Source organism: Thamnophis elegans, chromosome 4 (assembly GCF_009769535.1).
Source record: "Thamnophis elegans isolate rThaEle1 chromosome 4, rThaEle1.pri, whole genome shotgun sequence".
Classification (NCBI taxonomy): domain Eukaryota; kingdom Metazoa; phylum Chordata; class Lepidosauria; order Squamata; family Colubridae; genus Thamnophis; species Thamnophis elegans.
The window spans coordinates 82,155,904-82,179,896 of NC_045544.1; the positions used below are offsets into that span (position 1 = coordinate 82,155,904).

General features: G+C 37.4%; 1 protein-coding gene across 1 annotated transcript in view; it reads left to right on the top strand.

Moving 5' to 3' along the window:
- Positions 1-23,993, top strand: part of BABAM2 (BRISC and BRCA1 A complex member 2) — a 149,515-nt gene that overhangs the window by 14,691 nt on the left and 110,831 nt on the right. Inside the window, 3 exon segments of the mRNA XM_032217020.1 lie at positions 1,784-1,878; positions 16,719-16,913; positions 19,633-19,707. Coding sequence (XP_032072911.1) covers positions 1,784-1,878; positions 16,719-16,913; positions 19,633-19,707 — 365 coding nt within the window.

Genomic DNA, 23,993 nt, shown 5'->3' on the forward strand with positions numbered 1-23,993 from the left:
CTGTTTTATCGGCAGACATTTCATAATGGTCGTAGGTGAAACAGTAATTGAAAGACAGCTTTGTACAGGAACTTCAGACATCCTGTTCCTTGATGTATGGTTGTTATCTTTTAACAACAGGAGAGTTTAATGAAGGAAGGCCATTAGAAATGTTGCAATAAGAAAATGTCCCCATGATTTGTTTCTCAGCAGGAGGGCATGCTTCCTTTGTGGGTACTAGTACATCCTCTTTGTAAGAGAAGAATTTTGGGTTGGTTTTTTTTGCAGAATATCATTCATAACAGCTGTCATGCTGCAAATTCAGATAAAGTATTTTGAAGCATAACTTCTCTTCTGAAGTCCATCAGAAGATTAGAATTTCAATAGTTTGTTACAATAAATTGTAACAGTTACTGAAATTAAATAATAATTGGTTGGGTATGTATGCCTTTAAAATGATTTGAAAAGGGTTAATTGGAAAGTAGCATATCTTTAAAATAACCATACCTTTTTTTCAGGCTTCCACGTGAACCTGAAAGTTATGTTGCTGCTTGTTTGTGTTAAAGATGCAGCTATTTTAATGAGTTAACTCATTGAAGCAGCCATGTAATTCTTCAGAGACATGTAGAAGCCCACAGAAGGCTTTTTTAAAGAGGCACTTCCATTCCTATCCCTTCTGAAGCATCACTTTCAAATCTTTCTCAAGCAAGTATAGCATTTACTTTACTTTGAAAGGGAAAATACCAGCATATATTTTGGCAGAATAGGTGAAACATTGGTTTTTTTTGTGATGAAGGTAGTATAAATATGAAGCAAGGGCTTGAAAAATGATTAAAGCAGGTATTCTGCAAAGAGTTTTACAGTGCAAAATTATAGTAGTTGGAGACAAATCAGGAATGGTAGCTGAATGTATTATATCAACCATAATTCTTGAATAAAGCATGATTGCCTAGCTCCTGAATAAACCATAGTTTACCACCATTGAGATTCGATTTACATATTCTGGAAAGCAATTTTTAAATAAAAAAAATTGTCTTAAAACACTGCATTAATTCAGAATGCATTCTGGGCAAATAGCTGCTTTCAAAAAGATTTTCGAAACAAACCTGTGTACTTAATCTTGTAAATAAATGGGTATTTCATATTAAATGCAAATATAGTCTCACCAATATAAACTTCATATATGAGAATCCTTTAACTTAATTTTTACCAATTGTGGAAGATCTTTTTGATAAAGATGGAATGGTGCAAACAACCAGACCAACATGTACAGAGTTCAAGCTAGCTACTTTTTTGTTCTATGCCTATAATACGGGAATCTCCTCAGTCTAGCTTTTGTCTGAGAAAGACTAGATAATGCTCAAAGGCATTTGGGGGGAGGGGTCAGACCAAGCCCTCCTGTATTTATATAGCAGTCTAGGCTAATTATCCACTTCAGCCTCCTACCAACTGGAATGGTTGCTCTCCAATAATGGCTAATTTTTTTAAAGGTGTTAAAATGTTATTCTTTTTCAAAGTGATCTGATTTTAGCAGTAGAAGATTAAGCCGTAAAACGCTTTAGGCATACATGCTTCATCTCTAAATGTCTGGCATACTTATGATCAGTTCAGAAGCTTTTGCCTGCTATTTTATATTAGCCATTATTTAATATTTGCCCAAATAAACTCTGGTTAATATTCATGGCTTCAGTACTGGAGAAGTGGAAACCATTAACCATGCTAGTGTAATGATCAAAGTCAGTGTTTTACCTTCTTCTGGGACAGTAGGTAAATTATTATTTTTTTGCTGTTTGCTTGTTTTAAGGGGATATAATTTTTAATGCCCACTATCCTGAGTTGCCACCTGACTTTATCTTTGGAGAGGATGCTGAATTTTTACCTGATCCTTCTTCCTTACATGTGAGTATATTTTGCTGTCATTTTGTGAGTTCAATTGCTTTACTTTTAAACTGTGGCCCTAAATTTTGGAATAAGTGTATATTTTGTTAGATTAACTGCAAAGATGATCTGTTCCATTAGGGATTTGGTTAGATGTATTATGTGTTTTAACTGTATTATGCCATCCTACAAGTTGGCATTTAGTTGTTAATCAATCTTGATATGTTTTTATTTTACTGGAAAATAAACGAAGGATACTGGATACTCAGAAAGAGTTTTGTCTTTCGTCAGTACATGAACATTATTTTGCACTTTACTTTTTGTCATTTTTTATTTAATTTATTAGATTAATATGACTGCCATCTGATCTGAGCAGCTCTGGATGGCTAACACAATATAAATATTGTATACAATACAATCTAGTATACAATATAGTAACAGAATATATAAATAAGACATATTTTAAAAATGTCAGCCAAGAAAAACCCAGTCAACAAAAAATTCATTTAACTCACAGGTTCAAATACTTCCTAGTTCAAACCTTTCCTAAACTCCAACTTTTCTCTTCCTGGAAAGAGAAGCTAGATCTTAAAGGGCTTAGGAAAAGCTCAGAAGGGTTGAAGCTAATCTAATCTCAGGAGAAATGGTGTTTCACAGATCAGACATTGATATAGAACAGCACACTTCCTGAGTCTGGCCAGATAAATATTCTTTAATAGATAGTATGGGTGGAAACAATTGGAGAAAGGCAGTTCTTCAAATAACCTGGTCTTATGGCAGAAAGGTGCACTGTAGAGCCAAATTATTTGAATTGAACATGAAAACTTGTTGGCATCCAATGCAACTTGTAAAGGAAAACTGAAACATGAGCATACTGTGGTATGTCCATAGTTGCTCTTGATGCTGCATTCTGGATCAATTTCAGTTTCTGAATGTACTTCAGGGGCTGTTTCAGATAGATCGTATTGTGGTATTCTAGTTGGGAGGTGACCAATGCATGGGTGACCATGCACAGTGCCTTCAGATTCACAAATGGGCAAAATTGGTACACAATGGAGTTGTCAGCACTCCTCCATTGAATAATTAGGAAAAAACCCACGAGACTCCATTGATAGAAATCAAGTGTACTTTTACAAATTATAAATGATTAGAAGCGTAGCAAAGCAAAGACTGATTATTTAGGCGCGAAAGCAATTGATATATAGAATAACCCATTCCCCACCCCTTGGCATCCCAGTTACAGTCCAATCATAATTCTTCCAAGTGTCAGGTGCGAGATAACTTCGAAAGGCATCACCAAGATGGAATGTCAGTGCCGTTGGCCTTGGCGGGAAACCTCCACCGCATGCGCAGTAAGACAGGCAGCAGAAACTCCAGAATCTTCCTCCAGCACAATTAGTAATCCCCTCCCAAATACCATGCCCCCCCCCTCCCCGTTTCAATGGCAGCTGAAGCAGCAGCAAGGCAGAGGCTGACATCCAGCCCTTCTCCGGAAAAAGGCGGTCAAGCCTGGAAAACGACAAAACACAAACAAACAGACGAACAACAAAAAACATAAAAAAAATAGGGGGGGGGAGAAAGTCAGGAAGGAGAGTCAAGGCTTGTCAGGATAAGCAGAATAGAACTGGCGGAGCAGTTGGGGGGCCCGGAGATGAGACTTATCCACCCACTCGGCATGAAACGGAGGAAAATGCTTCCAAGCCACCAGGTACTGAAGGCGATTCCGCCGTCTTCGAGAGTCCAATATCTCCCGAACCTCAAAATGCTGTTCACCATCAATCAACAGGGGGGCAGGTGGAGGATCCACTGGTGGACGTAAAGATGAAAAACGAACAGGTTTAATGAGATTAATGTGGAACACAGGATATACACGGTTGAGGTGCTTGGGTAGCTGCAAGCGAACTGAAACAGGATTGATGACATTGATTATGGGAAACGGGCCCACATACTTAGGCCCCAACTTCTTTGATTTCTGTGTAGTTTGAAGGAACTTTGTGGATAGATAAACTTGGTCACCCACCTTGTACTGATAAGGTTGAGCACGTTTCTTATCAGCCTGTTTCTTATGTGCGCGATGCGCAGCATCCAAAGTACGAAGTGCCAAAGGCCAAATATGCCGCAACCACTCACTCCACTCGGAGATGGATGAAACCTGTGGCTGCTCAAGAGGAACTTCGGGAATAGGAGTAAAGTCCTGGCCAAACACAACTCGAAAAGGGGTGAACCCAGTGCTGCTATGTACAGAATTATTATAAGCCACCTCCGCGTGCGGCAACAAGTCCACCCAATCATCTTGCTGGTAATTGATGAAACAACGTAAATATTGTTCTAGAACAGAATTAGTCCTCTCGCAAGCCCCATTAGTCTGAGGGTGGTGGGCGGAGCTTAGACCCTGGGCGGAGCCAATGCGCTTAAGAAATTATTTCCAGAAGATGGAAGTGAATTGTACGCCTCTATCAGAAATGATGCGATCCGACACGCCATGCAAACGATAAACGTGAGAAATGAAAAGTTTAGCGAGTGCCTTCACAGAAGGAATCTTGGGGCAAGGTATAAAATGAACTTACTTGGAAAACAAGTCAGTAACCACCCATATGACAGTGTGCCCCTGGCTTTCAGGAAGTTCGACAATGAAATCCATAAAAATCTCCTTCCAGGGGGCGATAGGGCGAGCTACAGTCTGGAGCAAACCCTGTGGTTTCCCCGGCGGGCATTTAGCGGCCGCACAAACCGGGCAGCTGGCAACATAAAGTTCAATGTCCTTCTTCAAAGAGGGCCATCAAAACTGCCGTTTCACCAGGTGCAGTGTCTTTACAAATCCAAAGTGCCTCGCCAACTTGGAATCATGAGCCCGTTGGAGAACAACGAGACGAAGAGAGGCAGGGACGTAAAGTTTCGCTCCAATCCACGGCAAATCGTCCCTCATTGTGCATTCAGCTGGATGCTGCTGGAACCAATCATCCTGAGGAAGGGCCTTCTTGAGATCGGAAAGAAAATCTTGAGACACGTCTACCTTAGAGCGTGTCTGTTGCCTAGTAACGACAGGAGTAGCAAGGCTGGACGTGGGAACCACGGGCTGGACGACACTGAGCTTAGAACAGTTGTATTGAGGGAGTCTAGACAAAGCATCAGCCATGAAATTCTTCCCTCCCGGGATGTACTTAAGGGTGAAATTAAAACGATTGAAATGCTGAGCCCAGCGCATCTACTTAGGGGAGAGCCGCCTGGGAGTCCTCAAAGCCTCCAAGTTCTTATGGTCAGTCCACACCTCAAACGGGTGCTTAGCGCCCTCCAAGAAGTGGCGCCATGTGGCCAAAGCCCAACGTACAGCAAATGCTTCTTTCTCCCAGATTGCCCAACGTCTCTCCGTGTCTATGAGTTTATGGGAGGTGTAAAATCTTCAGATAAACTTCCACCCCACAGACCCACTGATTGCTCCATCGAAATTTTGCCTGGAGTGCCGCTTCCAAAACCCCAAATATATTCTATGTTGCCCAGAGAGATGGAGGAAATGAGGAAGTTTATTGACAAAAACTTGCAAAGGGGTTTCATTGAACCAGCCAGACCCAAGGTGGCAGCCCCTGTACTATTCAGGGAAAAGAAAGATGGCTCTCTTCGTTTGTGTGTTAACTTTAAGAACCTTAATTCAATCTCTTCTCAGAATCTCTATCCTTTGCTTCTGATAAAGGACATGCTGGCCGAACTGGGAAAAGGCCGCATTTTTACTAAACTGGACTTAAGGGAGGCATACTATAGAGTCCAAATAAAGGAGGGAGATGAGTGGAAGACTGCTTTCAACTGCCCCCTGGGTTGCTTCCAGTTCCGTGTAATGCCCTTTGGCCTGCAGGGGGCACCAGCAGTTTTCATGCAACTAATTAATGAGATTTTGCATGACCACCTTTACAAAGGCGTTATCGTATATTTAGATGATATCCTTATTTACACACAAAGATATGAAGAACACGTCAAGTTGGTCCACACTGCCCTGAAGAAACTCCGAGCCACGGAACTTTATGCCAAGTTATCCAAATGTGAATTTCACCAGGAGAAGATAGACTACCTTGGGTATCGTATCTCACCTGCAGGTGTGGAAATGGACCCCGCTAAGGTCAAGGCGGTCACTGAGTGGGAGGCGCCCCGTACACGTAGACAATTACAGAAATTTTTGGGTTTTGCCAATTTCTACCATCAGTTCATCCCTTCTTTTGCCAAAATTGCACTTCCCATCACTAATTTGTTGAAGTCCAAAGGTGGGCCGAAACCTAAACCTAGCAAGCCGTTGAATTGGACCATGGAGTATCAAGCTGCTTTTGAAAAGTTGAAGCGACTTTTTGCCGAAGAGCCAGTTCTGAAGCATCCGGAGATGGACAAGCCTTTTGTCGTTCAGGCTGATGCCAGCGACGTGGCAGTGGGGGCGGTCTTGCTTCAGACTAACGACCAAGGTAATTTACAACCGTCTTCCCGGGGCGACGGCATCCCCGTCTGGGGCTGTGCTGGTCCGGATGCGCAGCCACCCCTTCCTCCAGTTAATGCAAGGGTTCCATTTACGAAGCCAGGGGAGTCCCAAAATAAGGGGTCTGTCCATCCCAGGTGCCACAATGAAAGAGATCAATTCTACATGGGTGCCCATTTTCATCTCTAGACGTTCAGTGTAGAAATGGGCCGCCCCCCCCCCTGCAATGGATCCATCGATTTGGCAAAAAACAATAGGGGTTTTCAAAGTCCTCAATTTCAAGCCCAGTTTTTCAACCATTGCAGGATTGATCATACATCTAGAACAGCCCGAATCGAGTAAAGCGGAAAGCTCCGTCTCCCCACCAAATGGCACCCTTAACTCAATTGGGATCAACATGGGGCCTTTATGTGAACTCACGCACTGAGGCGAGCCGTCGTCATTGGAGTCATCAGAGGAGCTGGTGGTCACGTCCGCTCCCTTCTCCACCTCCAGCTGGAAACGCTGGGTGGTATTCTCAGCAGCGAACGCAGCCTCCTTTTTCTTCCCCAGGGCCTTGCTTGCCTTCCCTTTCCTCTTGGCAGGGGGTGGGGCGGTCGGAGGAAGTTTAACGCGGCAATCCATGGCTCGATGGCCTCCTTTCCCACAACGGAGGCACATGAAAAGCTTGTCCTTGCCGGCGGAGCTTCCCTTCCCTTCACCCCTGATGCGGAATGGGGCCCTTTGAGCTGGGGGGGGGGCGATCTGTCTGCTTTTTCCTCTTTCACATGTTGAAATCTAATCAAGTCTAGCTCAACAACTGCTGTATTTTCATAGCAAGCAACAACTCGCATAGGAAGGTGTCTGTTAACGCGTTGTTGATAAATGTCCTCATTTAATCCCAATGCAAACTGATCCGGGAGCGTCTCTCCAGAGCAACCCCTTGTATACGATGAAAGCTGTTGAAACTCCTGAACATATTCAGCCACTGGCTTATTTCCCTGTTTTAGGGCCATAAAATTCACCTTCCCTCGTTTCTCAATCAGCGGGTCATCAAACCTCCTCTTAAGTGTAGCCATAAAGTCATCAAAATTCCCCAGGAGAGGGGAATTACATTGGTGTAAGCTCACCATCCAAACGGCCGCTTTTTCTTCCAAAGAAAGTGAAACTATTTGCACCTTCATCTCATCTGATTCTAAAACTTGGCCATATTTTTCCATGTAGTTGCAAATCTGAATGACGAAAAGACCCAACCTCTTCGTATCCCCGTTATATTTTACTGGTAAGGGAGGGACTTTTGCCATTCTGCGTCTTCTGGGGGGCCCCCCTACTCTGGCAGCAGCCCTGGCTGGAGGGGGAGAGGCTGTTTCTGGGTTTGTTTGCTCCCATCCCCCCTCGGCCTCTTCACCCTCCCTAAATTTATGCATGGAGTACCTTTGTTCAAATTCTTCCGTTTGCTCTCTTTCCATCACTCTCTCTCAGGACCTCCGCTCGGTCATAGCTTCTTCCCAGTCCGCTGGTTTTTTCTTTTGTTTCCTTCTAGTAACTCCTGCATCCAAATTCTCCAAATCCTCTTTTTGCCCCACTCCCAAAGTCCAACGGGGCCGAACCGCAGGCTCTTCTACCCTTAGGCCAGCTAGCCTTTCAGGTAAAGATGGTTCTGCAGTTTCTCTTCCAGTCTCCTCATCATCGCTCGCTTGCAATGACATTTTCTCCGTTCCTTCTTTTGAGTACACCCCCCCATGGTAGATGGAAAACTCCTGGTGGGGTGTGAATGAGTCTTCGCTTACTGTCAGCACTCCTCCATTGAATAATTAGGAAAGAAACCCACGAGACTCCATTGATAGAAATCAAGTGTACTTTTACTAATTATAAATGATTAGAAGCGTAGCAAAGCAAAGACTGATTATTTAGGCGCGAAAGCAATTGATATATAGAATAACCCATTCCCCACCCCTTGGCATCCCAGTTACAGTCTAATCATAATTCTTCCAAGTGTCAGGTGCGAGATAACTTCGAAAGGCATCACCAAGATGGAATGTCGGTGCCGTTGGCCTTGGCGGGAAACCTCCACCGCATGCGCAGTAAGACAGGCAGCAGAAACTCCAGAATCTTCCTCCAGCACAATTAGTAATCCCCTCCCAAATACCATGCCCCCCCCCTCCCCGTTTCAATGGCAGCCAAAGCAGCAGCAAGGCAGAGGCTGACAGGAGTTGTGCAAATGTCTCCCTGGCCATAGCTGCCATCTATTTCTTGAATAGGATTCATGAGTCCAGGAGGACTCACCAGATGTGCACTGGTTCGGTCTGAGACTATGCAATCCCATCTAAAATTAAAGATAGAAGTTCACCAGATCCAGGAGGGCCTCAATTCACAACTACTTGGGCTTGCATGAGTTGAACATCCCCATCCACACCACACAGGCCCAGATACTGCAAAAGAACATAGCATCATTTGGCTGACTTGAACCAGGGATACATGAGTGAATATCAGCAGCAGACTAATGATACCTCTATTGTGCTATCAAATGACCTCGCCTAGGTTTTGTGTAGATATAAAAGAGAGTAGAGGCAGTGGTGAACTCTGCGAAACCTCACAAAATGGGGTGTGGGTTCTATCTCTCCTCCCCATCAACACTGACTGAAGAAGAAAGGAGAAAAACCACTACAAGATTATGTCTCTAACTTGAAAGTCACTGAGAGATCAAGGAGAACCAGTATGAACACACTATCTCCATTCTGCCCCTATCAGAAGTTCAGTCAATGCTGTTTCAGTCCTATGCTAAGCCTAAAGCTCAATTCAGTGGGGTCCAAATAAGCAGCTTATAGCAGAATTCTGTGAAGTTGCAGTATGACTTATTTTTAACAACTTTTCCTAAAATAGGAAAGTTGGAGAGAGAATGAAAATTCCCCAAAATATTGGGTTCCAGTTATGCTTTATTGAAGATTATGTGTGTTGATGATGAACTTGTTCAATACAATTTTACTTACTATGCAATAAGTTGGTTTTCTAGATTTGCTTTAATTTTATATTTTAGATATATCTTCCACTAGCAAAAAAAAGTCAGAACTGCATCCAGAAAGGGATTGGAAAGAGCTGGCCCTTATCTGAATGTTCAGTTTAATTTTAAAGAGTAACATCCTTAGCTTGTGCATTTTGGGGGATGGATGGAGATATAAATATAAATATAGAAATGATAATTTTATTCAGTTGTTGACCATAAATCAAACTTGACCTTGCATTTCTGATTTCAGAATATTAGTGGATAATGAATATACCAAATGAATATATTTGAGAGAATATTAGTCATTGTCATAAAATTGTATTTAACATATGGAACTGCTTCATAGCACTCTTTAAAAATTAATATGAAAACTATTTTTAAAATATGTATACATACGGGTTCATGGTGGAGAGTACAATGTTTCATATTTAAAAAATATTAGATATCTTTAATCAAATTATAATAATGAAAAATGAGAGGCAATCAAAAATCAGCAAAGGCCATAGTTTATAAGTTAAAACTGCAGGGATAAATGAAGTATCTTGACTTGATGCAGAAAATATAATGTATTAGTTACACATCACTAGCGAAGTAATTCCATAGCTGAAGCACCATCACAAAAATATTTTCATAATTTTGAATATAAATTCTGTAATTTTCAATGCATTTAATACATTTATTCTATTAGTATACTCTCAGTGGGGATACTTTGTATTAGAAGTATTTACTCAAGCAACATTGCCTTTAATTGTTATATATTGAAGAAAGAAACATGGTCAGAATAAATTTACAATTGCACTTTAACATACTGTTTTCTTGCAGAAATTTCAAGTAACTATCACAACTGCTGTTTAATTAGAAGGCAGTGATTCAATAGTCTTCAACCATACATTGTATACAAAATAATACCATTCCTATGTATGTTTTGTAGTGGCAAATCTGATACATTTGTGGCATGTACTTTAGTTTCGAACTACTAGAATATACATTTTCAGAGGAGAAAGAAATACTTGTAAATTTAACTGATTAGTCAGTTATTTAAGACTAATCTAATTTTCTATCCTGTTTTAATTCAAATTGTCTGTTTGAAACAGGAAATGCCATTCTTGCACAGCAGCCCTAACTTTATCATTGTGAATATGATTGGGTGGCAGCATAAATCAAAATATTACTTTGAATGACACTTTTATAATTGGAAAAGAAATAGGCAAATATTAATTACAAGATATGACTTCCTAATCAGTAAATGTTTCCCTTGCTAGAAGTAACTTTTAGGTAAGCATACTTAGTTCTGAAGAAGTTTGTAACAGATTATAAAAATAGATATTGTAATACCAGAATATTAGCGATTCTATATAATTCATCAAAGTAATAGCTTGTTTAAAATAAGCTTTAAATAGCTTATTTTAATGCTGAAGACTGTACAATAGAGATTCCATTTTGTTTTCACATATTAAATAAGATAACCATGGAATTGTCAAAAGTTTATGTTGATTTCAAGTTATTATTTATTAATGCAGCTGCTTGCAAATATAGTACCTGTAGCTTTCATACTGCATATTTTAGGGGCATATTGATCATGATATGCTGTCCTACAGTTGCTAATTAAATGCTACCATAGTTACAAGAGATATTACTTCACTCTGATTTTCACCTGCTTCAGATTTCCTAAAGTTGCCTCTAGCTCTGTTATGGAAACTTCTGGAGAAGGAGAAGAAGATTCATAAAAAAATCATAATTTCTTTCAAAGACCCTCTAGTTTGTGGAATTCTGTTCTCTATAAATTTGTGGCCAAATCCTGAGCCATTTTAATTGTATATTTTAAAATGTGAATAAACTTTGACACTCATGCACTAGACACAGGTGAAAAAAAATTGGAAGCAATTGAACGTAGCTGAAAACCTTAGTGATGACTAAACTTAATTGTGTGTGTGTATGTGTGTTTTAATGTGTAATAGTGCTTCATAATATTTAAATAAAACTTTTATAGCCTAAGATCACAATTTTTTTTTATTTTTCTAGCATACTGAAATTGCATCCTTTTTTTTAATCAGTGAAGATAAACTCCACTTTAATATTAGTCACTCTGAAGGGCTTGATATCTTGTATTTTCTTGACATTTATTTTCCTTGTCAATTACTGCACTTAATTCTTCCTCCTAAAAATATGAAAGTACACTAACTGAAGATCTTGCTGTTTTCTGTAGTGCAGCCAGGAAAAACAGTAGCAAGCTGTCTTCTTCAAAGTCACGTTTCTGGAAGATATTCCAGCAACCTGGATGCTTAAGCACATTCTTAAGAAAAACAAGCTCCATTTAATTAAGAAACTATTTGCTTATTCTCTTATTGACAAGTCTAACTTGCTTCTTATTCTGACTTTTCTTAGTTGTAGAAACTGGTCTAACCACATGTGTAGTGTAAGAGTATAGAAATATTACCCCAATAGCTAGAGTTAGGCTGTAAAGTGATTGGATAAATAAAAGCAGTTGAGCCAATGAGTTGTTCATGGACTACATTTGGTTGTTTCAGGATTACAACTGAATTGCAATTGTGTGTCATCTGTTACAGTAGCACAAAATAAGGTAGATAACATTTCCTCCTGCTGACTTAAATTGTAGTAATCTTTCTTAAGCATCTCATTTTCCTTTCTTGTCATGGATAATGGGGTTAAGACCTTTGTTTCTGTATATTGTGTTGTTGTCTAAAGCTTGTAAATTGGGTGGTTTGGAAATCCACATAAAGTATTATTAAAGTAGCTAATAAAACAACCTTTATAAATGTAGTGTATTAGTTTTTCTGTTATTTGCTACTGGTCAATCTGTAACTTTACTTTATCAGAATAGGTACTCTGATTTTCCCTCCATGTGGCAATCCTTTGTCACAGAGTTGTCTTATAGGGAGATGGGCAGCAAAGGAAAGAAGGAATGAAAGGGAAGGGAAGGCAGGCTGAGATTTAGAAAAGTGTTTTAGTGTCAGCTCTTAGATTCTAATTTGTAACTGTTTACATAGTTATGCTAAAAGAACTGACTCATAGAAGGATGCTACATATAATTTGTTAGGCAATTGTCCTATTAATAAAATTAGTTGTTATCAGCCATTCAATTGTGCCCGATCCTCAGCCACTCTATGGATCAACATTCCTCACACTCCGCTGTCTCTTACCACATCCTTCACCTCTGCTGTGGTTATCCTGGTGTCATTCTTTTTAGGGTCCAGCCAATTGGTATTAGGGCAGCCCATTCTTGTTTTTCCACTGATCATGCCCAGCATGCTTGACTTTTTGAGTGAGTTAATAAGAGATGTCAATAAATGAGTTCATAAAAGTAAAGCATTATAATTAATTGCTTATAGATTATATTAGTGTAGAATATATGGGATATGCATCAACTGAGTAGTAATTGGCTGCTATCCTGTAAGTTTGGAGAAAGCTCAAATATTTGCAATTTTATTTATCCCAAATAAGTAAAATCTAGCTGTAACATACATGCAAGATCATAAATGTAATTGTTTTACAAACAGAAGGAATATCAGGGGTTGACATAAAGAAAAAGGAGTCAAGCTATTCTCCAAAGCATCTGAGGGCAGGACAAGAAGCAATGGATAGAAACTAATAAAGGAGAGAAGCAACCTAGAACTAAGGAGAAATTTGCTGACAATTATAACGATTAATCAGTGGAACAACTTGCATCCAGAAGTTGGAATGCTCTGACACTGAATATTTTTAAGAAGAGATTGGGCAACCATTTGCCTGAAATGGTATAGGGTTTTCTGCCTAAGCAGCGGGTTAGACTAGAAGACCGCCAAGGTCCCTTCCAACTCTGCTGTTCCATTCCATTCCATGAAAGACTGTACTTAGCATATAGGCAAGGACAACAGAGCTTGTTTTTACTTTGCTTCCTGCTGTCCAACAATAGCACTAAATGCTAACCACACATTCTAATTTAGAATACTATATTCTTCCTATTTCTTGTTCCTAACCAGTTTATTGGTCTTTATCATTCATTTACTTTCTTTATCCTCTACCAACCTGAGAAGAAATGGGGACAATCTTACATTACAAAACATTTCATTCACCTAGACAATATGTGCAGCATTTAAATGAAAAAAAATACACAAATTAATAAGAAACTGCTCCCTGAACTGTGATCCCTTGCTAAAATTTTGCCCAAGTTGCAAATGCATTCTCTTTCTTTAATATTAAGTTATAAAATCAAATGTACAGATTACTTCCTGGAAGTATACTTGTTTGAAGGCATGTGGTAAAGACAAGAAAACTCTTCCATCGTACTGCCTGAAACGTGCCAGGAAATAAGATAGTCATCTGCATGATGCTTCTGCCAGTGTATATTGCCATATCCTTGTGGTGCCACACAATCAGTGATACTGTATTTCTCTGTGATTAAGATATGAGAGTTATGTCTAGTACAAGTGTGTTTACTCATCTAGCTGGAACACTGATATTGGCAAAACTATATCTTAATATTGACTTCTACTACAGAATTGTAGTATAAGTAATTAAGAACATATATTTTAAGGATATGTTTAAAGAAATAAAATGTGGAAAGTATTTTATGACCCACAACAATGACATAGTAGGGTAAGGCTTCTATACAAAGCTTGGAGAAAAATGATAAAGGCAGAAAATATTTTGAAAAGTTAGTCTAAGTAACACACCTTCCTGCAGCTCCAATAATATGTGAGTATATATGGGGAATAAAAGTATTTCTAGAGAAGTTTAAAAAATCAATGCTTTCTACTGCTAGTTTTATGAATGTGTTAACCTAGTGTGAATATATTAAAATTGTCCTGTATAATTTGCTACTTTTTAAATTTTCCTTGTGACTTTTCTGCTATGGGTTTGTGTGTTGGGGAGAGAGGTTTAAAAATCTATTTGGCTTTAGAACTAAATTTAGTTAAAATTATTCATGTCTAAAGTTAATAAATCCGACTGGGAAAGTTAAAAAGAATCAGTTTTGATGCAACGTTTAAAACTTCTTGAGAAGAACAAACAAGTCATTTGAGGTGAAAAAATGACACCGTTTTTTTCCCTTTTGTTTATTTAATGTCATGTGAGTGAAGTTCCTCAAGCTCAATAATACTTAGGAAAAAATCTTTTATTGTATAGAACAGCTAGTAAAATGTTGATAACATCTTTAACAAAATATTAGTGATATAATGCTTAAGATAATTATGGGAGAAAGGTTATTTTCATTTCTCATTGAGTATGAATGTCAGCAGGTATGTTAAGCTTTCAGCTTTTCAGAACAAATGAAAAGGTATTTACTTAAAAATTGATAAAAGAAATGGATGTATGTATATCTTGATTAACTTCTAATTGTGTAATGTAAGGTGTTTTTTTTTTAAAAAAAGAACATAGTCTGTACTTCAGAAAGGTGGGAAACTTTTCTGTTAAACTATTTTTACAAGTCTAATAGACAATTGATAATGAGTTTAATCTTAATTCAATATATGTCAGTTGCCAAATCATTTGTAGTTTCTTAAATGGTCAAAGTACAAATGCCAAAAGTCCATATGTAATTTAAATAGCTCACAAATGCATGTGCAAAACTGGAATGCACAAGATTTTTCTAGACAAAGATTCTTAACTCCCAAAAAGTTGGAGCCCACATTTGTAAAGGAATGAATTGAGATAGAAGAAAAACGTAAATTGTATCTAAATCATTTATATTTACAGGGAAGTGAAATTAAATATAGTTGTGGATCGTCCATCCCCCCCCCCCCCCCAGTATATTAGAAAATTGAATTTTATAAGTTTCAGATAGTTGAAAAAGCATTTATAAATAGTTTGAAATCTTTGGGATCTTAGATTGTGTTCCTCGCATTAAAAAAAAGATTGAGAAATAAACAAGTAAAATAAGTAGAGGTAGAATTTGTTGACAAAGTGAAAAACAGCTGACAGAATTCAGCTAGAGTTAATTGATAGGATGAAAATAGACAACAAAGGATACAGAATAAGAGCTTATTTGGTTCAGGAGTTAGTGAAATAAAAGAACATTATAGGGTGTTGGTAGTAATAGAAGGGAATCTGTTTTGATTGAAACACACTTGAGGAAATTTCCTGTAAATCTCACTTACAGGAAATACCATGAAGCTGACCTTCATCAAAGCGATTGCTTCACTGGCCTTTAAATAAGGACATTCATGATAGCTTTTCTAGTTCAGTAGCTTGTCAAAGCAAGCAGTCTCTTGAATTTCAGTTGAGAGTATTGTAAAATCTTACTTTTTTGTCAAGGTGTTATATTGAGGTTGAGTACTCCAATGAAAAAGATCAAAATGGCTACATACAGATAGTCCTTGGGTTATGATGGCAAGTGGGACCAGAATTTCTGTAGCGGGCTCCCCGGGTGAAAAGGAGAGGAGCAACTTATGGCAATGTCTTGCAACTTACCTTCTGACTTCCCCATTGACTTTGCTTGTGGAAAGCCAGCATGGAAGGTTGCAAATGGTGATTGTGTGACTGCAGCTCACTGTGATATAATTGCAGTGTAAACAATTAAGTACCCAGATAGCAACCACAAGACTGTTGGACCACTGCAATGGCCACAATTTCATGGAGCGATCTGCACTGTTCAGCACTGTTGTAATTTTGAATGGTTGCTGAATATGAGGTTGTAACTCGAATTCTATCTGTGAATCAAATTGGTGGTGCATTGCATAGGTTTCTACCATTTTGTGTGCCTTCCAAATATATAAAAATAGTAGTCTTTTATATATTATTATGGGAGCAGATAATGGGCTAGGTGATCTGAATTTACTGGGTTAAATAATCTACAACTGTGACCAGATACAAAGAATAGGAAATCTATAGATGTGTCACAATATATAGCCTTGTTTGCCTTGATATTGCCTATATTTTCCACCTTTACATTTTTTCCCCTCTACCAAAATTTTGAGTAGATAAATGTAAGAGTGAGTTCTTACACTGATGTAGCTAGTAACAAAGATAAGTGGGGATTGCTTCACTTTCTCAGATTGGCATCCAGTGCACTGAAAGCACAGGAGTAAAAAAGGCAGATCTAATGGCTTTGAATTTCTTATGTATAGGTTCTGCTAATATTCTAACCTACATGGAGGATCCAGTATAACTCCTGTCTCAGTTTTTTGAGAGAATTTGATGGCCCAAGTTAGGCTTAGAGAATTTAAAATATTAGCGGTGTCACTTTTTTCCCCTCTTGTGCTCATCATATGTCTTCACCAAAAGAGAAGGAAAATATTGCAAATGCTCAGCTGTTTTTATTTTTTTATTTTTAATGTAGATTACCACAACTGAAAGATCCATCAGTTTCAGTGATAACAATTATATTGATTCTCTGGCAAATGAAAGAACATTTGAGTTGATCAATAGTCCAAATCTCACTTTGGACAATGCAAATACATTGTGTTAACCTGTCTCTTGATTTAACAGAATTTGGCCTGCTGGAATCCTTCAAATCCTGAATGTCTCCTGCTTGTTGTAAAGGAACTTGTACAACAGTATCATCAGTTTCAATGTAGCAGATTACGTGAGAGCTCTCGGCTCATGTTTGAATATCAAACATTACTTGAAGAACCTCAGTATGGAGAGAACATGGAAATTTATGCTGGCAAAAAGAACAACTGGGTAAGAGTACAACAACAGAAGAGTACTACTAGAGATTCCTTTCCATAGTAACTATAACCTGATTTGAAGGAGATGTTTGTCCTAGGTGTGTATTTCTTAAAATAGATGTGCTCATTTTACCTTTGTTTCTTTTCTCCCTTCCTGCTGTTTAACAATTTTATTCCATTACCTTGCTTGAACTTGTTACCTAGGTAAACAAATATGGCTAACAGTGATGTGGAATTGAACCTTATGAATGCAGTAAAGCACTGACTTCTCATTGATCTTAACATTTAATAAATACTTTTATCCTAATTAAATAAATTCTGCAAGCTGTAAGAGTCTAGAGTTGGAAATGCTTCCTTCTCTTTCCAATAAAAGAGACAGTTTAAAAAGTAGCAACAACACCTGCTATTGAGGTGCTGCCGTCCAGTTTTCAGGGTAATTTTCAAAAAAATTGTCTGTGAATGAGTTACAGATTGCATAGTAACGTGTTGTATACCATTGTGAAATAGTATACAGCTTGTAAAAATAAAATAATTGGAAATGATTCTGGGTATTTATTTATTCATTGTTAGCAGAATTTTAAAGCAGTATAGAAACCTGTTTATTTATTTATCAAATTTAGAAACTGTCCATCTCACTCACATAGTGACTCTTTAGTTTCAGTAAGTAGCTAAAGACCAGAGATCTCAATCTTTGGTTCAGTAACTCTTTAAAATGATACATTAATTTGTGGACTGCTACAAATTATGGATAAAATTATGTCATTATGTTTATACACCATTTATTTTTAATAATTATATTTTGAGCTGCATACTCAATAAAACAATATTAAATAAAAATAAAATAAAAATTATTAGAAATAAACTATGAAATAGTTAAATTTAAAGTAGTATTTTTAATATGGTAAGCTTATGCGTATCTGCATAATTTAAGGTTCCACTCAAAGCGATTATCCTATGACAGAGGAAAAAATACTGACTCTTCCCTAATTCATTAGAGTACAGGTCATCCTCAGCTTATGATCATTTGTTTAATGATATTCTAAAGTTAACATTTACTATTCTAAAGTTATGACCTGTACTCGAACTGATGACTGTCATACCACCTTCACAATTTAGGACCTTTATTGCCGATTTCCAGCAAAAACCATCCATTGGGAAAGCTGGATTTGCTTAATGGCTACATGATTTGCTTAATGATAGCTGTAAAAATTGTCATAAAATGGACTACTTGTATTAGAAGTATGAAGGGAATGTTCAGGCTTTCAGGATCGTCCATGATGGCGAATCTATGGCATACATGCCCAAAGTGGCACATGGAGCCATGACGCCTGGCACGTGCAGCATCGGCCGTTCCTCTTCCGGGTTTCTGTCATGCATGCACATGCCACAATCAGCTGGCCTTTGCACATGCGGCAGTGCCGGAAACTGGAAGAGCTTTTCTTCTGTTTTCCCTCATGATCATGCGCGGCAACAACTGGAAAACTTGCTGGCTGATGTACATGTGCGCGATGGAAACTGGAAGTTAATTTTCCGGCATGTGTATGCCCCCTGGGCAGCTCCTATTCCTGGTCACAGCCCAGATAAGTGCGCACACAGAGTGCTCCCTTTTTGGCACTCGGTATCAAAAAGGTTCGCCATCACTGCTATAGTCTATATCAGTGATCTCCAACCTTTCTGGATTGGCAGACTGCCAGCGGTGAAGGTGTGGAGGGAGAGGGGTTGGTTTCGTGCACGCTGCTTTCACAAGTGCAGCTTTGCGCACATGCTTGCCCACCACTTCCATGGCCCAGTTCTGAATGGGCTACGGTCTGACACAGGGCCATGGACCAGGGGTTGGGTTGGGGACCCCTCATCTATATATCAATAGAGTGTACTTTTAGTCACTTTTGTGGAGTTTGTTTCCTGACTTGCCTAACTTGAGGGGTGTACAGTCTTGTCTAAATTATTCTTCTGTTGAATGGCCAAAGTTATGAATTAAATGAATTATAACATGCAACACCTGCAGGGTGTGACTAAATTGGTAATGATTAGCTAAAAGTGTCTGATCTCTTTCCAAAATAATATGGCAATAGAATTGCCTTGTAATATAATGGAGCTGATCATCCACCCTTGTTTTTTCACGACATGTAATAATCTGAGAATGCGATCCTTACATAGTAATTAAAAAGCTTTAATTACTCATTAGTTAATCATTTTATAAAACCCATATAAAATAGTAGCACATGAGATGCAATTTAATTAGTACAATTAATGAAAAATTGTTGAAATGTTTCAAGGGTGCTGTTTTCACGAAGTCTCATAAAATATAAGGGGGAATGCAAAATCTCAAAAGTTTTCAATGCTAAGATATGAGTCATAGGAGGTTTCAAGAATTAAATCTTGTGACATCAGTTACCATTTGGTTCTTTCCAAAAAGCGTTTCTAGATACTGATACATCTGCTGAAATTGGACACAAGGTCCCTACAAGAGCTGAATTCTATTAGTCCTGAGGAGGACTAATGGAGTTAATACACAATGATCATTGTAATTGGAAGGTGGGAATGACATAATTGGGAGAGAATCTTGCTATCAAAGTCTGCTTTCCTGCAGACACTTTGCCTGTTACATGATTAGCTTTTACTATGTTACACAACTCTAAAAGTTTCAATTATGTCTCTCCGGATTATTATTAGGAAAGAACATGCTCAATTCAATATTGAGTTCCTTTTTTTCTGTTCTTTTAAATTGATAGACTGGTGAATTTTCAGCTCGGTTCCTTCTGAAATTGCCAGTGGACTTCAGCAATATCCCTACCTACCTTCTCAAGGTAAAATAAACCATTATTACTTGAGCTATCATTTTCTTCGAAAGAAATGAATTCCAATGCCTCCTGTTTTTTTTTCTTTTTCTGTAACTCCTTTCCACCCCCTTCCCTTTCTTCTCTTTTAATCTTTTCTGTCTTTGTATATTTTTCCTTTCTTTGAAACTTAATAAAGCTGATTAAACAGTTCTGCATCTTTATTTTGTCTGCACTATCTATTTTCATACGTTTAACCTTGCAAAAAATTGAATTCAGTTTAAGTATCAGAGTAAGTGATAAGCATTACACATAACTTTCCCTAAAAAAATTCTTCAGTAGTTTTCAACATGACATTTAATATCCAAATAGACTTAAATGATTCTGTTTAAGCCTTTGAAACTTTGTCAGTGAGTCAACAAGCTAACTGAGGAGGAGGTACACATACTTTTCAGTAGTTAGGAAAGCTTTTGAATTCAAGCCAGAGACATAGATGCTAGGAGGTTGTTAAATTCTTTTTAGGGAAATGAAAAATGAATATATAGTGTTCACATATGTATTAAATTCTTCTATGTCAAATGTGCTTGATATGAAGGGAAAACACAGCTATATCTAAAGAAAAAGATAACGTCTCCTACATGTAACTTCTCAGCGTACCTACTGTATCTATCCATTCAGGCAGTAAGATTATGTTTGAAAATGCTATTAGGTAGTGTAAAGTGTCTTTACCAATATAAGTAGAACAGTATGGTATAAATGTAATAATAAATAATAGAATATAAATAGATAAGGAATCAGAGATATTTTAGGACCTAAATAATTGAAGGAGAAAGATGACTTGAAATATTTTATTAAATATTATTTTTATTATTAACAAGATGCAGTTTTACATTCATTTTTCCACATTAAGCTCTTTTAAACTAATTAATATGTACCTTTCAGTAGGTTGTGTGTGTGTGGTGGGGGAAGGGAAATTGTGTTGCTAAAATGCATTAAGGTAATCATCAGACAAAGCGCCCACTCATACCTGTATGTATAGTAAGAGGTATTTAAGGTATGTGCCTTAAATTTAACTCTAATTCTCTTGACAAACACTATTCCTCCTAGTTTTCATGAATAACTCCTACTATAACCAATTTCGTTGTATTTATTTTGTACAGTGACAATAAAAGCTATATTATACATCTGTTAGAGACATTTCAGGGAAACATTCATTCACTTCATTCATTGTTTTCTACTTTTTTTAACTATTCTCATTCTTGCCAAGCATGACACTTGATATAGTCCAGCATTTCTTTCATCACTTGCCCAAAGTATGTGAGTTTATTTTTGCTCATGCTCATTTCAAGTGAAACTTTATTTGGTCTAAGATTGATTGCTTATTTTTTCCTGTGGTCCAATACCTGTCCAATCTTTGCATTCCAAAATTAGTATGTAGGTACAAGTGCACATTGTTAGAACATTTGTTGTGGTCTTGGTGTGCCAAATCTGCAAAAAATGAATTACCTTCAACAAGTTTTAAATACAAGCTAATGTTGCTACCATTTGCTTACAGATATTAATTTTATAGGATGTTTACAGGGGGAAAATTTAACATTTTAAAGATATAATTTTGTAATTTGTTTTGGAAATTTGTTAGAAATTAGTAGAATTCATTATACAGTCAGGTGTGATCCGTGTCATTACGAAAGCCATTATGCTGAGGGATCATCACATATTTGAATCTTGTTTAGGGATGGAAATTCTGTACTATGACAGAGTGAGTTTAGTATGATAAGTTTTACATGGTCTGAATTAAAGAGGATCTGTTACAATTGAAAATTAATATCTAATAGATCTGTAGCTATCAGGTTTTCTAGTTGGCATAGATATGTGTTTTTATATGTAATATTTTGCATACATTAATCTTAATGGAATCTCAGATTATTTATGTTTTATTTTTTTAGACTATAATGGGAAAAATAATATTTTCATATTATGTCCACAGTGCAGTCATAGATAATACAGTATCCTCAAAATCTTCAGTTGGCACCTATAGAATATTTAATTTAATTTAATTTAACTAAACTAAATTTAGTTAAATTTAATTTAACTAAACAGCTGGACAATGTCGGCTGGCGACGCCTTGAAATAGGGCCTTCTCTGTTGCCGCTCCGGCCCTATGGAATGAGCTACCCCCAGAGATCTGGATCCTACCTACTCTCATGGCCTTCCGAAAAGCTATCAAAACCTGGCTATTCCAGCAGGCCTGCGGCTGTTGACCTCTTGATTGAGGTCCAGCCCCACTTAGATTGGGTGCATGTTGTGTTTCTTTTAATCTGTTGTATTTTTACTTGCTTTTAATCTCTCTTAATTATTTTTATTTCTGTAAGCCGCCCGGAGTCCTCCGAGATTGGGTAGCCTATAAATTTAATAAATAGAAATAGAAAATGAAATGTAATCCTTGCAATATTATCATTCTTACATTGCCTTGCATGAACATTCCAAATGTCTACCCCATAATCTTGCTTCATTTTAATTTTTGGCTATAGAGACACTTTTTAAAATTGATATTATTCTAATTTTAAAATATTAAGCTGATTGATCTCAGAAAAGTTAATATTTAAAAAATCTATCCATTATGATATGAAATTGATATAGAAAGAAATATTAGTGATGATTATTGTTAATAAATGTTATCTTTTTTATATAAAGTTGTGTCTTAACATAATGAAAAGGAAAGGAATAGTAAACTTGTTAGAAAATAATGACTGGCTGATGTGGACTTTTAATATATTGAAGAGGGTGCTTCTTCCCAGGTGTCCTTAAAATTTTAAAGCTATGCTATTCTTCATTAAAAAGTTCCTTTTTAGTTGAGATACAATATCAGTGTCTAGTTTTCTGGAGATTGCAAATAAGTATCTCAATATATTTCTTGAATTGAAGGTTGACTTGGCCTTCCATCCTTCTGAGGTCGGTAAAATTAGGTCCCAGATTGTTGGGGGCAATATGTTGACACTAAACTGCTTAAAGAGGGCTGTAAAGCACTGTGAAGCAGTATATAAGTCTAAGTGCTATTGCTATTGATTGAAAAATATAACTGTCAGCCCATTTGAAGCATTCACCCATATAAAGGTAGCTGGATTTTTAAAGATGATAATAATAATATGTATCATGCTTAATAGACACCAAGAAAAAGATTTTTCTTCTGTTGTCACTTGAGGAATGAAATGTGTGGAAAAGTAATCTAGATGAGACTTTTGGACTTGACATTCAGTATAGTATGGAAAGCAGCAAATGGAGCAATCTCCATTTTAAACAATCACTTTGAATTGTCATAAATTCAGATACTTAGAATTTACTGTCAGATCACCAGTGGAATCTTTTGGCAGGCAAGCAGCGAATACTAAAAACATTGGTTGCCTGACTTTTTCTTGTCTAGCTTCTTTCCTTGTATCTTAATGAAAAAGCCCCTGTTGTTCATTTGTGATAAAAACCTATAGAACTAAAGCTTACATAATTAGTAAATATGTGCATCAATAGTAATTTACGGGAAAATGGAGGAATATCAATGGAATCTATGGACATTGAAAAAGACACAGTGCCCTGTCATTTAAGCCATAGTCTAGCCACTGCAGGATGAAGGCCTTGTCCGCATGTTTCCAACTAATATGGTCCAGAGCTTTCTTTTACCAATTGGGCCTGCAATACTAGCTGATGTCATCAATCCATCTTGTTTTAGGTTTCTTTTGTAAACATTTTTTATCAAGTGGGATCCATTCTATGCCTGCCTTGGTCCACCTGCCATCAGTTATTCTTGCTATGTGACCAGCCCATTTCCATTTCAATTCTTTTACTCCCTTGATGATATCATATACGTTTTGCATGTTCTCTAATCCATGTGCAGGTCTTTCTATCTTGTCTTGTAATAAAATCCACTGCCCTGTATTTTAGCACATATAGAAGAATATTTCTTGCTTCCACAGTCTTTGCGTCAACTTCATCATCTTATTGTTGGGAAAAGAATATGGTTCAGAATGTTGCCATATAAGAAACATAAGAATCATCCTACAATGGAATGTTTAAAAAAATGAAGACCGAGTATTATAGTAAAAATAAATAAAGACCATTTTCTTACAGTTGAAATAGGAAAAGGACTTATGCGATGGGGTGGAATTCCATGGAATTATTAGTAAAGTACTAATAATTGCTAGCTATTTTGTTACAAAGCAGAAATTCTGCTTATGGAAAAACAAGTATTGTTCAAATTAAATTTCTCTCAATCCCTGAACTTTTCTGTTACCAAGTTGTCAGCCTTCCAGGATAGGAAAGGCCAG